Source organism: Pyrus communis, chromosome 11, assembly GCF_963583255.1.
Source record: "Pyrus communis chromosome 11, drPyrComm1.1, whole genome shotgun sequence".
Classification (NCBI taxonomy): domain Eukaryota; kingdom Viridiplantae; phylum Streptophyta; class Magnoliopsida; order Rosales; family Rosaceae; genus Pyrus; species Pyrus communis.
In genome coordinates this window covers 414,026-430,000 of record NC_084813.1, presented here as the reverse complement: position 1 = coordinate 430,000, position 15,975 = coordinate 414,026, and the positions used below count along the sequence as shown (strand labels likewise).

The 15,975-nt window shown below is 38.2% G+C and overlaps 2 protein-coding genes and 1 long non-coding RNA gene across 5 annotated transcripts in view; all 3 read left to right on the top strand.

Annotated features, from left to right (window-relative positions):
* The window catches only part of LOC137708430 (uncharacterized), a 3,998-nt gene extending 1,265 nt beyond the window's left edge, over nt 1–2,733 (top strand). The window contains exon 3 of the long non-coding RNA XR_011064787.1: nt 1–2,733. This exon is cut by the window's left edge and continues 874 nt beyond it. This is a non-coding gene — a long non-coding RNA (uncharacterized lncRNA).
* A 1,357-nt stretch (nt 2,734–4,090) lies between these two features.
* Nucleotides 4,091–6,016, top strand: LOC137708427 (protein PIN-LIKES 2-like). 3 transcript variants are annotated; one of them, XM_068447505.1, is made up of 3 exons: nt 4,091–4,184; nt 4,316–4,356; nt 4,454–6,016. In XM_068447505.1, the coding sequence occupies exon 3, from the start codon at nt 4,479–4,481 to the stop codon at nt 5,895–5,897; it is 1,419 nt and encodes a 472-aa protein (XP_068303606.1). In that variant the 5' UTR covers nt 4,091–4,184; nt 4,316–4,356; nt 4,454–4,478; the 3' UTR covers nt 5,898–6,016. The 3 variants fall into 3 exon arrangements, with proteins under 3 accessions (XP_068303606.1, XP_068303605.1, XP_068303607.1); XM_068447504.1 differs by having other exon boundaries at nt 4,112–4,184; nt 4,451–6,016; XM_068447506.1 differs by having other exon boundaries at nt 4,124–4,638; nt 4,792–6,016.
* A 3,560-nt stretch (nt 6,017–9,576) lies between these two features.
* LOC137708053 (uncharacterized) lies at nt 9,577–11,803 on the top strand. The gene has a single exon (XM_068447032.1). The coding sequence runs from the start codon at nt 9,607–9,609 to the stop codon at nt 11,590–11,592; it is 1,986 nt and encodes a 661-aa protein (XP_068303133.1). The 5' UTR covers nt 9,577–9,606; the 3' UTR covers nt 11,593–11,803.
* The last annotated feature ends 4,172 nt before the right edge of the window (nt 11,804–15,975 follow it).

Genomic DNA, 15,975 nt, shown 5'->3' with positions numbered 1-15,975 from the left:
AGTAAGGTTTCTTGAAATTTTGTTTACTAGAAAGTTTTCTTGCAGTTTCATTATTTCAATCAGAATATGTTAAATTAAGTGCGATGGAATTCTATCACAAGAAAAAAAATAAGTGCAGTGTTATTTTTTCTCAACATTTTAGTTACTTTTTACAACTCTCATTTAGGAATAGTTATCTGGGACTTGAATGTACAACACTATTTGTGTCCATGGGCAGAAATCGTAGCATGCGATGTTTTCTGTTATATATAAGATGCCGGATATTTTGTTATAGTTCAAATTTTAACTTTTTGCAGTTGAGGATTTAAACTTGAATTTACCAAAGACGAAAATGATTTATTTGATATTATGGATGACTGGTTATGGAGGGACCGCTTCGTTTTTGTAGGTTGGTCTGGCCTATTACTCTTTCCTTGTGCATATTTCGCTTTAGGGGGTTGGTTCACAGGTACAACCTTTGTAACTTCATGGTATACCTGTTGAGCCATATATTTTCATAGAGAAAATATATTAGCAAGTTTTATAAAAGATGGGGACACTTTAAAAAAAATAGTAGTCCAAAACATAGACCGACTAGAAATAAGGTTCACATTATATATAAGGAGAGAAAAAAATCTCAACAGTCCACAAACTAAAAAATAGAGTTCTTGTCCATCTAGAACTCTCCTAAGCTCCCCACGTTCTCAACTCAGTAAAGTGATGGCCTTCCTCAACTTCCCCACACCCCGGGAAAGTAGAACACGTAACAGAAAATGGAAGAGGTTGATGGAACTGCTCCTTGCGTCTATAAAAATGGGAGGGCACAGGGAGAGCAGAAAGGAGAGAAACAAGAAAACGCTGCAGAAATTGAGAAGCACACGGAGAAGAAACAAAATAGAAAAGCAAGCAGAGAACAAGAGATACACGCCGAAGAGGTAGAAAGGAAGGAGGTTGCTGTCATTCCAACAGCTTCGAAGAGCAAGCAACGAATTTCATAAGGTAATTAGCATTGTCAATTAACCCTTTTGGTTTTCTATGTTGCTCCTTTCTTGCAGGAGAACACGGCAACCATCAAATCCTACTTTCTCTCAAACCCAATCTGGGATTAAGCTGCACATTGTCTCTCTTCCTGTTTCTCGGATTCTCCACCAAAATCCATGGAACTCCCCAAGGCCTCATGATTCATCTCCAAATCCCGCAACAATTTGCCTTTTCGGGAGAAATGCAACCAATTGGATAGAAGGTGGTCAAGAAATCCCAGCGGCAAGTTATGAGTTAGAAGACAAAGAATGAATACTGCTTCAAGAAATCGCAGGACCTGCTCGTCAAGCACTTTCTCTGCACAGCATGTCTCTATGTAGACACGGAGGTGATGGAAGGTGATTTTTACGGGGACGTTCAAAATCTGCTCGTCATGAATTTCCTCGGCACAGCATGTCTATACGTAGACACGGAGGTGCCGGAAAGTGATATGTATGGGACAGTCGGATCTACTTGTCAAGCATTTTCTCGGCACAACATATCTCTATGTAGACACGGAGGTGCCGGAAGGTGATCTTTACAGGGACGGTCAAAATCTACTTGTCGGGAATTTTCTTGGACAGAGCCCTTGAGGATGCAAGCAGTCCCTCTCCACTCCAGAAGCATAATCAGAGCCGCTGAGCAAAAAAGAAAGTCACAATGGCGAGACGTAAAAATCATGCCTCATGCACGGTAGCTGTTCAAGGTTCGTTGCGACAAACATCAAATATGGAGGAACAAAGCTGCAGCAAAGAAAGACAACAACCAGCCCATCTCCGCTGTTTAGACGCTCCCCAAAGGTCCCCTCTCAATCCAAAAACCGGTCCTCAGAAAGCTCGCCTGTTCGTCCGTTCACCAATTTACCAGAAACCGGAGCGGTTCGATAGGGAATATGCAGTAGCCTTTTGTGACTTTGTGATTGCGGAAAGACAGCAGCTATGCAAGGACGCTACTCGGAGGTGTGCAGCACCTATGCTTGACTAAATATCAAAGGCAGCAGCTATTGAAAGATGGAGTGGCTATGTTTGAGGAAAGCATGCGGTGTAAAAACCTTAAATCATGAAGGGAAGGTGGACCATACTTTTGATCCTACTTCAACCAAGTGATTATAAAATCTACAAGGGGAAGGCCTGAGACAGAAAGAGAAATCATGCAGAGAGAGAGAAATTTGCAGCCTAACAGAATATGCAGACAGAGAAGGGACGGGCTAGCGAGGGCAATGAAAGCAAGCAGCCGTACATCTTTCTTGGCCGTCCGCCTCATTTGTTCCTTTTAAACATGGTCCAATTACTCTTGCACGAACATGTGATGAATCATCACTCATGATTCTCTCTCCTCCATTAGAGTGGGGTTCTCTGTATAGGCTTACATTTGGGCACAAAACCTTAAAAAAGCTGCACAAGGAAAAAACGAGTTTAAAACTCGAAAGGAAGAGAAGAGCTCCAGCCAAATATACAAAAGAGGCTTTTATCACATCGAAAGTAAATAAAAATTGTGAATGTGGTCTTCTTTTCAGCACATGAAAGAGTTCAAGCTGTCCCAAGTTGACAGAAAAGGAAAAAGCTTGCTGTCAAACTTCCCAAATTAATTGGGAAACTCACTCACATGGCAACCTAAGGAAAGATGTGCCTGCCTTTGTTCTTGCTACTTTGACCAAGTAATTACAAATTCTACAAAGAGTAAAAGAGAAGTTTGCGAGCACAGTTCCTAGATTTTCAATTATCGGATGCTGCTAACGCAACAAAGTTCCTAATTTTATAGAGAACAAGAAAATGTAAAACGTTTATTTTAAAAACATTTTGCATTTTCTATTGAAGATGATCTTACAATTTCTCGATCTTGCATTAGATATATGATTTTTTTTAATATAAAATATGTATTTTAATTACTCTAATTTACATGAGATTTGATTTGAGTCCAATAAGATAAATACATCACTCACGTGATCATATCAGCTAGTCTTCAAATAATAACGTTAGTAAGTTAAATTATTGATTATTAGGAAAGAGGAGAACAGTGAAAATTGAATTGTATCATGTGTTGCCCCTCTACCTTGGCTTTTATTATAATTTTTTATTAATTTATTTTTATCAATATTATCAGATGAGGTATTCATCAATTTCCCCCCTGAACTTGTGACCATTGGCCAATTTCCCCCCTCAACTCTCAAAATTAGTCAATTTGCACCCTATTGTTAATTTTTTTTTTTTTTTAATTTTCCATCTATTTTTTTCTTAATTTTCAATCTTTCTAATAGCTTCCAACAAAGTACTAAAATTAACATAAACTCACCTGCATAATATAGGGTAAAATGTACAAAAACATAATACAGTTAGTATGTGACATGGGTTGATTATAAGAAAAAGTTATGAATCGGGTTTAAAGCATGTAGAAGAAGAAACAATAACAGAAAGAAATAATAATTTTAAACTCATGGATCAAACCTATTTCAATAAAATGGGTTATTCTTAATAAGGAGTCGAAAATTATGAATAGACTAGCCATTTTTTCACTAAAGCTCGATTCTCCGCAATTTACTTGAACTTAGCTTTCACTTTTATAAAGAAAATTGTATTCACATACAAAAATTTACACATCAATCCTTTTTGTTATCAATTTTGTATAGTAAAAAATCAAATAAAATTACTCCATACTGATTTATTATGACTAATAATACTATCTATGATAAATTGTAAAATTCTAAATTTTAATCTATTTGTAATAGGATAAAGATATAGGAACATGATTAACATACATCTTATTTAGTTTCTTACACACACTTGTTTAATTATGATCAAATTAAAAAATTAACAGTAGGGTGCAAATTGACTAATTATAAGAGTTGAGGGGGGGAAATTGGCTAAATTAAAGTTGAGGGGGGAAATTGACTAATCCTGAGAGTTCAGGGGGGAAATTGGCCAAAATTAAAGTTGATGGGGGAAATTGGCTAATGGTCACAAGTTCACGGGGGAAAATTGATGAAAACCTCTTATCATATTAGTAAAAAGATCTGAAAAGATCTTCAAATTTGTATTAAGGATAGCCACAGACAATCATAGAAGACATCACGTGCATCATGTGATGGCCGCCCACCTTCAAAATTTCCACTCTTACAACCGTATATGAGTCGCTTCGAGTCCCACGGCGCTACTGGATTATCCGTTTCTTCAACTCTCATATCGTCTGTAAGTTAAACTCATAAATTTAATTATCAATTGAGTAAATGTATAAAGGTCGTTGATGTAGGTGGGTTCTGTGAAAGCTCTGCATTTTAACAGAAGAACGTCTCTGAGATTTGGTTCTTCTCTCTTTTCAGATCCTTGAATGGACCACCAAATGATTGTTTCAGATTCAAAGGTCAGAACACACATCTCCAATTCTCATTGTCTTGTGATTTCTGAATTCAACAGTGTTTGATTTGATTCGATTTGATCAAAGTTTGCTTAATTAGTAGTTTTGTCATCTGGGATCAACAAAATATGGAGATTTTACCTGCAATGCAAGGAAGCAATCTAAAAGGAGAGTTGCTGCTAAGTGCAGTGCTTCCTCTGCTGAAGCTCCTTTCAATGGCTGCCATTGGTTTTCTTCTTGCCCACCCAAAATACCAACTTGTCCCTAAACTCACTTTTACATTTCTCAGTAAGTTGGTATTTGCTGTCTTTTTACCCTGCTTAATCTTCACAAATCTAGGGCCATCAATTAGTCTAAAGAATTTGGTAAATTGGTGGTTCATTCCTGTTAATGTTGTAATAAGTACGGCGATCGGGTGTGTGTTGGGTTTGCTGGTTGCAGTGATTTGTAGGCCTCCACCTCAGTTTTTTCGATTGACCGTGATCATGACTGCGTTCGGAAACACGGGTAATCTCCCTCTTGCAATTGTTGCATCTGTTTGCCATAGTGATGATAACCCCTTCGGTACAGAAGATGACTGCACTGAGGCTGGTGTGGCATACGTTTCTTTTTCCCAATGGGTTTCTGTCATTCTTGTTTACACTCTTGTTTACCATATGATGGAGCCCACATTGGAGTCTGGTGTTTATGCAGTTGTGGGGGAAGAGGAGAATCATGAGATTGCGGAATTGGGTTCAGATCAGAATGGGAATGGGAATGGGAATGGGAATGGGAATGGAGATGAAAGTGATCTTGCTAGGCCGCTTCTCGTTGAGGCTGAATGGCCTGGAATTGAAGATAAGGAAACTGAACATTGCAAGACACCCTTTATTGCAAGGCTTTTTAATAGCAGCAATGGTGTACTTTCACACACTAGTCCTTCGGAACTTGGTGAGGAGGAGGAGGAGGAGCAGGGAGGTTATCCGAGAAGTACCAAGCCTAGTAAGTGTCTGGCAGAGCCTAGGATCGTGAGGAAAATCAGATATGTTGCTTGGAGGACACCAATTCATGGCATTCTTCAGCCGCCAACAATTGCTTTTCTGTTGGCCATTGTCATTGGCATGATTCCCACATTGAAATCTCTTGTTTTTGATGATGACCAAGTCCTTTCGTTCCTCACAGACAGCTTGGAAATTGTAGCGGAGGCCATGGTGCCTTCGGCTGTGCTTGTTCTTGGAGGAATGCTAGCTGAAGGTCCCAACGAATCCAATCTCGGAATGAGAACTACGATTGGGATTATTGTTGCAAGGCTTTTGGTACTTCCTTTGATTGGGATTGGTGTGGTTCTATTGTCGGATAAATTGAATCTTTTGGTAGCCGATGATCAATTGTATCGGTTCGTTCTTTTGCTGCAATACACCACACCTTCTGCCATATTGTTAGGAGCAGTTGCAAGCTTGAGGGGTTATGCAGTCAGAGAGGCTTCTGCTCTCCTCTTCTGGCAGCATATTGTTGCCGTCTTCTCCCTCTCGCTCTATATAATTGTCTACTTCTACATTCTGTTTTGAAAATATACAGAGCTTGGACCTCAATTTTTTTTCAGACATATATGATAATCAATTCACAATAATAGTTTCCATTTATTCAGCAACGGTTTTATCAGCTGTTTTTCTTGTTAATGTTTAATGTTAGCACCAAAAACATTGTGCCTGCTGTCGTTGTGGGCTTCTGCCTTCTAGGTTTATGGGTTTCCATATGGTGTCAACGCAAAGGCACCAATCTAATAATGTGATCCTTTGACAATTATTAGACTGTAAAAGTTAAAAAGAGTTGAAAGAAATCATTTTAAATTGGCTTATCATATTGTTTTGTCGTTAGATTGAATGAGTCAGAAGAAAATTAAAGAACATAGTTATATACGAGACAATATAGGTGAAAATTACTTGAAAATCACATATTTAGCCATGATGTATGTACTCAACACAAAATCTTATTTTAACCGTATATTTTCTGTTTCGCACTACCTCATGTCCTCATTATTCGTGCCCCATGTTACTCCATTTAGTTGACTGGGATGAAAGAGGCATTAGTTTTGTCGACATAATAAGGGCTATTTGGTCATCAACGAATACGTAGATAGGTCAAAGAAATTATAAGCTTTAATGACAATCTTTGCAACCAAATAATGTTACAGTCCAATATTATTTATTTTATTTGTAAGTGATAGGTTTTAAAGCTTCTACTCATATTCATAACAATAATGTATTATATTAATGTTGAGTTTGAGACTTAATTTGTGGTGTGCACATCGCGTAGCCTAGTCCAATCACCTTAAACCTTAAGGGTGCAAGCAACAAATAGTGTGCCACAAATAATGACCCACAATGTCTTTGGGTTAAACTCTCTCCCTTCCTCTTAATGTAAAATACTGATTGTCAATTTCTTATATCACTTGTTAACCCAATTCGAAACAACACGAAAAGAACAGGTTTTGGATTAACACGTTAATCGAGTCGTTATCTGGTCGCACGTTAAGGATTCATTAATAACGGATTCTTAACAAGTTTACCCGCATGTAACCCGTTTCAACTAGATAAGAAAAAATTAGTTTGATAGTTTTCAACTACCAAAAAACTTTACTACAATAGCCATATTATTTAATAAGTGAGATTAGAAACATCCAAGGCACAATAAAAATAGGGAAATTGCCAAAGAAAAGTCTCAAATGGCATGAAGCCGTATCAAATATCAAATGACACGAAGCCACAACAAGTCTCAAATGGCATGAAGCTGCGTTCAGCTCCAAGTGACTCAAAGTCCTTGCTTGCAAGAGCCTAAACTGCACAAGCATCAAATATCAACAAATACATTGTGAACTACGCCGGTTTGATTCCTTCAAGGGTACGTAGGCAATTTAGTACCATATTCTAGATGCAATCACAATGCTCAAACACAAAATCGAATTCCTAGTTCATTCAACCAAATTCACCCAAATAAACCAAACACCAAATCCTTTTCAGTGGGTCATTCACTCACTAAAAATCCACATACCAAATCAAAAGAACTACGAGCGGCTTGATCCCTCAACGAGGGTACGTAGGCAATTTAGGCCTTTCACTTAAATGCAGCCACAAAATCAAATAAAAACACCAACCCTCGAAATTCATATTTTCATGTTAGAATCAAAGGGTGTTCCGTTTTTAAGTGAAAGGTTGTAATTAATAGACGCATAATTTAGAATAAGTCAAACTCAAATTAATAAAACCCTCTTTGGAAAAATGAATGAGGGTGAAATTGCATCGAGTGAATTATTTGTTTACACATTGTGTACAATTTTTGCTCAACAATACCCTTGGATTAGCAAGTTCCTATTTGGAAGGCTGTAACTTCTTAACCGTGACAGTTTCCACCCCGGCTAATAGTTTCGCGCACTCGTTGTTGTTACTATGTGGTCCTGAAACAAGGAGATTTTACTCTTTGGTGGATGCTATTGAGTCATTGCGGGGAGGTCATTGGCCTGCAACACTTAATCAACGATAAACTCACCTTAAAGCCACAGAAATCATCACACAGAGAAGAAGTTAGAGTCTCATAGTGATCATTGTATTTCTTCTCAATATTTTTAGTATGTTTCTTATGCAGATAAAAACTCTGAGATGTTGCCTTGAGGAACACTTAAATCAAAGTAATGTGAAATGGGGCAGTGTTTACCCAAACCCAAGAGGTTAGGTTTGGCTGTAGCAACATGTTGCCATCATCTTTGCCAGTGGAAGCGCTACATAAGTAATCACTAATCAATTTTTCTCGCCATAAAATTCATGAATTAGTTGTTAATATGTCATTTAAACTCCCTGCATATATCTTTTCATCGTTAAACAGGCTTTATACAATTGGCTTCGCTTCCCTGCAGCTAAAAAATATTTATTGGGGTTGGGGATCACAAAAGAGGTATTCCATGCAATTACATGGTTTACTAGTTGGGCAGTAGATGCTGATCAGGGTGCGAATCTTCCCGATGTTACTGATCGCAGACCGCATTTAGAATCCATGTAATCGTCTTGAACTTGTGTTTACTTGAATAGCCGGAATTATAGTCAACGGTTTCCACTAGATAGCTTTCCGGTTCACTCTCCTCTTTTGTAACGGTTGCTTATCAGTGGGAAAATTATGTTGTGACAGTGAAAGGAAGCAATGTGGGGACTGGGGGAGACAATGGAGTTGAGGACATTGTGCGAAATATGAAGGCAGTTGAAAGGGCTGTGTTAGGCTTTATGTGCAAGCAGATTATAGACACGGGCAGGTCATGTGCATTCATAGTTATTTTTTCAGTTTGGATATTCTTGCTGGCTTTCTTCAGGCTCTCAAATGCAAGAATGGACTTTTTATGCATATTAATTAGTGGGCAGCAAAATTCCCCATGAATAATTACAATCTGAACCAATACCATTAAAAATTTTAAGAGTTTTAATAAAACACTTTCGGTACTGTTTACTTGAACGAAAAATCATTTTTTTTTTACTTTAAAAAGTCATTCATGGTACTATTTACTTACAACACATTTTTATCATTTTGATTACAACTTAAAGTTTTCAAGCTTTTTTCATTAATTTTTCTTAAAAAAAATATATTTTAAAAAAGCCTAAATTGATGCTGAGACTGTTTTTCGGAATTATTGGAGAGGAAACAATGTTTCCAATTTTCATTTCAAATTTTCAGAATCAAATCGGGTTCCAATTTTTCAATTCAGAAGTGGTTGTCCAAGTTTTCTGCAGAGTATCTAATCGTAGCGCTGGACCCAATTGTTCATGCAAGAACTCGATGTGTGTAAAAGCGCAAAGAAAATCCCCAAATCACAATTCCTTAATTAATTCTCACATTAATTTCTGAAAGAGTTAAATTAGTAGACGTCACCCGTGAGGACTACTTGAATAAATAAAAAGTATATCGACTTATTAGTTATAATTGACTTTGGCTTCACGGTCCAAGAAATGGAAAATGAAAAATATCTCAGCTTGATTGACAAGAAAAAAAAAAATCTCAGCTTGATTGACAAGGAAAACAAAATATTTCAGCTAATCTGTCTGTTTTTTCTGCCATCTCCACAAAGTACCGGAAATGCTACGTCAGCTCTACGTCAGGACATATCCACAGCAGCTGCCCAGGATTTCCACTTCCTCCCTAAACCCACCATCTTTATCATTTTCTTTTCCTCCACGACATAATCCACCCATAAATACCATTGTCGTCTTCTTCCTTCGTCATCTCACAGCTCCCACGATGAACAACCCCAAAGGCACTGTCGTCTTCTCCACCGTTGGCAGACCCCACTATGGCTTCGACATTTTCGCCCTCCCCACCTTCCTCCACCCCTCCTCCACCAATATCGGCCCTGAGCGCCGCCTCTCCGACGGCCGTTCCATCAACTTCAACGCCCAATTCGCCGACCACAGCCACGAACCCCACTCCCTCGTCTTTATCTCCGAGCGAACCGGGCTTCCCGCCATTTACTTAACCCGACCTGGACTCCCCCATCCCCAGCTCTTACACTCCGAACCCGGATCCCTCTTCCACGACCGACCCATCATAAAAAATAATACCCTTTACTTCGTCTCAGCTCACCAGGATCCCAGTCGGTACTTCAAATCCTGGTCTGCTCTCTACTCCTCCACACTCCTCCATGACAAAATCACAACCCGGTTGACTCCCTCTGACTCCGTCGATTACAGTCCCGCCCTCTCTCTCTCCGGAAAATTCGTCGCCGTCGCCTCGTACGGATCTCGTCCATGGGGCGGTGAGTTTCACGAGCTCAACACCGATATCGTCGTATTCGAAGCATCGCGACCCAGCAAGCGCTTACTCGTCTGCGAGCGCGGTGGCTGGCCCACCTGGTCCGGCGACTCCGTCATATATTTTCACCGCCAACATGACGACGGCTGGTGGAGCATTTTCCGGGTCGATTTCCATTTTCCCAAAGATCTGGAGTCCTCTTCTGGGTTCCCGATCACTCCCACTCGAGTCACTCCATCGGGGCTCCACTGCTTCACTCCGGCAGCTCTCCACGACGGTAAACGAATCGCCGTCGCGACTCGCCGGCCTGGTAAGAATTTCCGACACGTTGAGCTTTTTGATGTCGAATCCAAGACGTTTCAGCCGATGACAGAGATCCTGAACCCGAATTTGCACCATTACAACCCGTTTGTTTCGCCCGATTCAGAGCTCCTCGGGTATCACCGATTCCGGGGTGATTCGACTCAGTGGGGCGAGTCCGATTCCACAATTCCTTATATCGAGCGAGTGTCGTCGCCTATTGAACAACTCCAGATGCTGAGGATTCAGGGTTCGTTCCCAATCTTCTCTCCGACCGGCGATCTGATCGCGTATAATCAGGATTTGGATGAGAACAGCGGAATCAAGGTCATCAAATCGGACGGCTCAAAGCGCTGGAATTTGATCAAGGGCCGGGCAGCCTTCTACAACGCCTGGAGCCCAACCGAGAAGCACGTCATCTACACCTCGGTGGGCCCAATATTCCGATCGGCCAAAACAACTGTCCAGATTGCACGAGTCGAATTTCACCCATCAGATCTCGACGGCGATAAAGAGGACGTCCCGTGCAATGTAAAGATGTTAACTAAGGAAGGAACGGGGAATAACGCTTTCCCTTCGTGCTCTCCAGACGGCATGTCGTTGGTATTCCGCTCCGGTCGGACAGGGCACAAGAACCTCTACATTATTGACGCCGTTGACGGCGAGTTTAACGACAGTGTGCGTCAATTAACTGAGGGCCCCTGTATCGATACCATGCCAAGTTGGTCACCAAAAGGTGACCTCATTGCTTTCTCTTCGAACAGACACAATCCGGATGACGCAGCTGTGTTCGGCATTTACGTCGTCAAACCGGACGGCACCGACTTGAGGAGGATCCCGGTGGCGGGAAATGAGTCGCACAGGGAGAGGATCAACCACGTGTGCTTCAGCAAGGACGGGGAGTGGCTTCTGTTCACGGCGAACTTGAGTGGCGTGACGGCTGAGCCGGTGTCGTTGCCGAATCAGTTTCAGCCGTACGGGGATTTGTACGTGGTGAGATTGGATGGGAGTGGGTTGAGGAGGCTGACGTGGAATGGGTACGAAAATGGGACGCCAGCGTGGCACGAGGGTGGTGATGAGCTGGACATGGGGGGCTTGCGGTTGGGAAATGAAGTTGGAGGAGATGAGCTCAAGGGTCGGTTTGAGGAACCTCTTTGGATTTCTTGCGACTTCTAGAAATATAAAAGGAGGGAGGGTTTTGTTAATAAATAATTGTTTTTATAAAAGAATAAATTTATGCTTTAATAAAAAAAGAGATGTAAGTTATGAATTGCTCTGGTTGTTCGAGCGTTCTCTTCAACTTATTGCATGTGAATTCAAATTCTATCCCCTCTTTTTTTTTCTTTTTTTTTTTTCTCTCGATTGTACTTAAATGAAAGAGGTGTTGTACTCAAAATAAAAAATAAAAAAATAAAAATAAAAGAGGCGTTGTCTCCTTCACAAGTCAAAAAAGAAGAGAGCTTTTACAGGGGGCTGATCAAGTCTGGTGCTCAAAACGTAAACGAATTGGCTGACGACATGTCCCGAAGAACAAGGTATATACATTCCACAAATTAGATACTCTGCTAATGCTGCCGCTACAAATATTTGAATGCTGGTGACCAAGACAAACATTCCAACCTCTTAACCTTAGATTGATAAGAAAGAGTGCATTTTTGCTCATCACCATTTAGTATGGTGTATGCTCATCATCCTATTTATCATTGTTAGATGAATTTGAATTTTCAGATTTGTGCTTATCAATTCCATAAATCTCAAAATTCAAACTCATCTAACGATAATAAATAGGACGATGAACATACATCACACTAAATGGTGTGAGCAAAAATACTCCCGACAAGAAAATACTAGACTTCTTGTTACTTTTGAGGCTATCAGTGTTTTTGACGAGTTATCGTTGCATATGCGACAAATTGTGACTTGACATTCAAAATTAAAGTCAAAATTCTACAAGTTTTGTCACAGCGGCATTGATGAAATTATCCCTTTCAGTTTTTACAAATTTGATACGAGACAAAGATTAAAGACTAATTACTATTCTACTTCAAGTTTAAAATAAAACAAAGTTTAAAAATAATAATACAGAAGATTAACAGAGTTGGAGCCCAAAATTCAGAACAGCTTACGGGGATTCGATCAGGGTATTCGGCCGAAAACGCAATGCAACTGCAAACCGGATGATTCTCTATCTTCGGTACTTTTGGCCCTTTGACGAAATTTTTTAGCCGAACATTTGGGCCCGACCCGGCGAGGCCTATCAAAATTAGGGATGGGCAAATACTCATTAGTTATAGGTAATCGCGATTATCCGTCCATTTAAATTTGATGGTTACGGTTATTAGTAACCATTTAGATAAATAAACGGTCTGTTTACCTGTAAAATTTAAATAGACGGTTATGAGTATTACCCGCGGTTATAAACAGGTACCTATTTAACCGTTTATTTTAATATATGTAAAAGTAAAAAAAAAAAAAAATAGTTTCTAACTAGGTTTAGTATCCCGAGATATATTTGGTTGTAAAGAGCCATATATATATATATATTTATGCCTCACTTGAGAGAAAAATATAGTTGATAGAACAAGCTAATATTTAATATATGTGATTGAATGTGCTAAGATATTAAAATGTTCGACAGTTTTGTTTTGGAGTCTTTTGGAGCTTTGACCAATTCAAGATAATGATTACCTTGAGCATTTAGAAACATGTTATTATCAGATGATGCATACCTATATATATTATCAGAGTTGTTAGAGATTGAAGTGAAACAGGAGTCATGTATTATTCTGATTATTTTCTTCATTAGTATCAGATAAGAGAAATGAACGAAGAGAGGGACAAACGAGGAAAACATGATTATTAGTTTCTGCTTTTCATCTTTTTGTACTACCCATACCATACAAGCATATGTCTCTTTTAATGCATTTAAAAGGCTTACACACCAAAATAATAAAAACCAAACTTCTATTATTTAAGCAATATAATTTTGACTTCTATTCTTTCACTTTCCACCCTTTGCTATATGTGGTTGTTTTCTTTATGTGGGCATTCACACCAATTTCACAATAGAAATCATTACTTGAGTATTTATAGTCTCAACAACTACTAATGTTAGTAAAAAACAATTAAAGAATTAATTACAAAAACAAAAAGACACAACTTTCTATTACTTATAGGGCAAGTAACCCCATTATTTTTCTTAAAAAAGGCACAAGGTACGGAGAAATATCATCACAGTAATTCCCAAGCCTATCTTTTCTTTTGAAGCAACTCCACCCCTCTCTCTCTCTCCTTCAGTTAAATTTAGGCCACAACGTATTGTTAAACACGCTTCTGACAATGAGCTAAGGAACTGAATGCTTGTTTACTACAAAACCGTTCACAATATTCATCAAGCAATCCAAGTAATCTATAAAACATGGTTTCAATTTCAATATTTTTTCAGCAATGATTGCATGAAACATTCACCATGAAGCATGAACTCTAATTTTATGTTTTTTTTTTTTTTTTTCAAATTATAGATTCAGCTTAAATTTATTATTCTTATAATTGTGGTGAATTGAATATGCGTGAATAAGAGAAGAAAAAAATGGGATTTTTCAAACGCTACACGTATGGGAGCCGCAACCTAAAGCTGCGTTGCCCGAGCCACTAAGTCGTTCGTGCTCCAAAACTCTAAGGTCCAAAACAAAGCTCTTTTGCATCACCTTTCTTATGGACCTGGGCTGCCTGCAGTTGACTCGCAACCCAATTGGACATATGTACCAAACTGTCCCACTTGTTTTTTTTTTCTTTTGAACCTTGTTTTATTTTTGGCTCACATGAAATAACAAGCCCATGGATTAGGCCTTATTTTTCACTTTTCCTTCTTAGCCCAATAATTGGGTATATAATAGTTAATCCATTTACTTCTCCTTTGTTGCCCAGCAACCCAACAACCACTCTTTTGGGCCTGCAAGCCACGACAACCTCATATTTTGGTGTTGTCACTCATCCTTTTTATACATAGCTCCCGAAGCTATTTCCGTTCACTACATATGTATATTGTGTTTGTTTGTAGGTATCATGAACCTAAAGTTCGTACTTAAACTCGAACTTGAAGTTTTGAAAATAAATGCCATAGAAATTCGAAGTTTCATAAAACAATACACCTGTAAATATCTGGAGTTCTTGTAGGTGATTTGTTAGGATTACATGTAGATGATGCTTTTAAAAACAACTGTAAAATTTAGTTTGTGCAAATTACTTTATTGTCCATAATTTTATTTTGTGATAGAAGACAAAAATGTTTTTTCACCCTCTTATAATTGACAAAAAGAGTTTCATTAATATGTGGTTTAAATTAACTTCTTCCTTACAAATCTGTTATGTGTAAATAAACTAACTTGAAATAGGTCCAATTTTATGGAAAGAGATCCTCTCCAGATCCCTTCCACCAAATCCACCAAATCAATTAATCCAGACCCTTGAAATTTGATTCAACGGTTACAAATAGGGGGCTCCTTTAAAAGTTATAATAACTTTAGCCGTTGGACTAAATTTCAAGGGTCCGAATTAGGTGATTGGGTGGATTTGGTGGAAGATATCCAGAAAGGATCCCTTTCCCAATTTTATGGCTTAACAATTAGATTAGTCCAATTTTTAGTTATTTTTTTATTTAGGTCCATGAATAGGACTCCATGTGTCAGCACTTTTTGTTGTTAGGTTGATACTTTGCATTGTGATTACTATTTTACTCTACTATAGCTATTCAATGGAAAAAGAAAAAAAAGAAAAAAAAATGATAGGATCGGTACTTTGCTAGCAATTCAATTGAATAATCATCGCTAAAAAGTGAGCGACTATTAACCTTAAAAGTCGCTACCTTCTTACCGATCCCTCCCTTTTCAATTTTTTTTCAGTTTTTTATTTTTTATTTTTTATTTTTTATTTTGTTAATGTTTCTTTTATTTCTCTTACCATAACAACAAATTATCATATTCGTATTTTTCAAAATATATTTTTTCCGTGCAAAATATATTATAATTCATTTTTAAACACTTATAATCAATGATTTAAAACCTAAATTTAAAGATATTTTTCTATTTTCTCACTTTAAGAATCAATAAAAAATAGTTTCAAGACCTAATAATCGGTAGGATCACATCTAAAGGTTTTGCAATATTTTCCTTAACTCCAGCGCAAAATATCTCTTAAAGCTAAAAATTTCAATTTTTTTTTTTTTCACAAAAAATTGTGTGCTATAAGCCAAAGTTAGGGTCATTCTATTCGCACCACATATTTCCTAAAATTAATTTAGGACATTTCCAAAATTTCGGACACCTATAAATCTCTTGGGGGGCCTCGCTATTAGTTATATTATTTTTTTATTTTTTTTTCAACTCAGGTACCTATTAGTCGGTATAAACCCAAATTTCAGCTAATCTTTTACAATCTAAACTACCTATGATGTAAGTATTTTTACAGTCTAAACTACATGTCATATAAGTACTTGTACAAGCTAAACTACCTATCATATTATAATATTAGTTGGTATAAACTTAGATTTCAACTGATCTT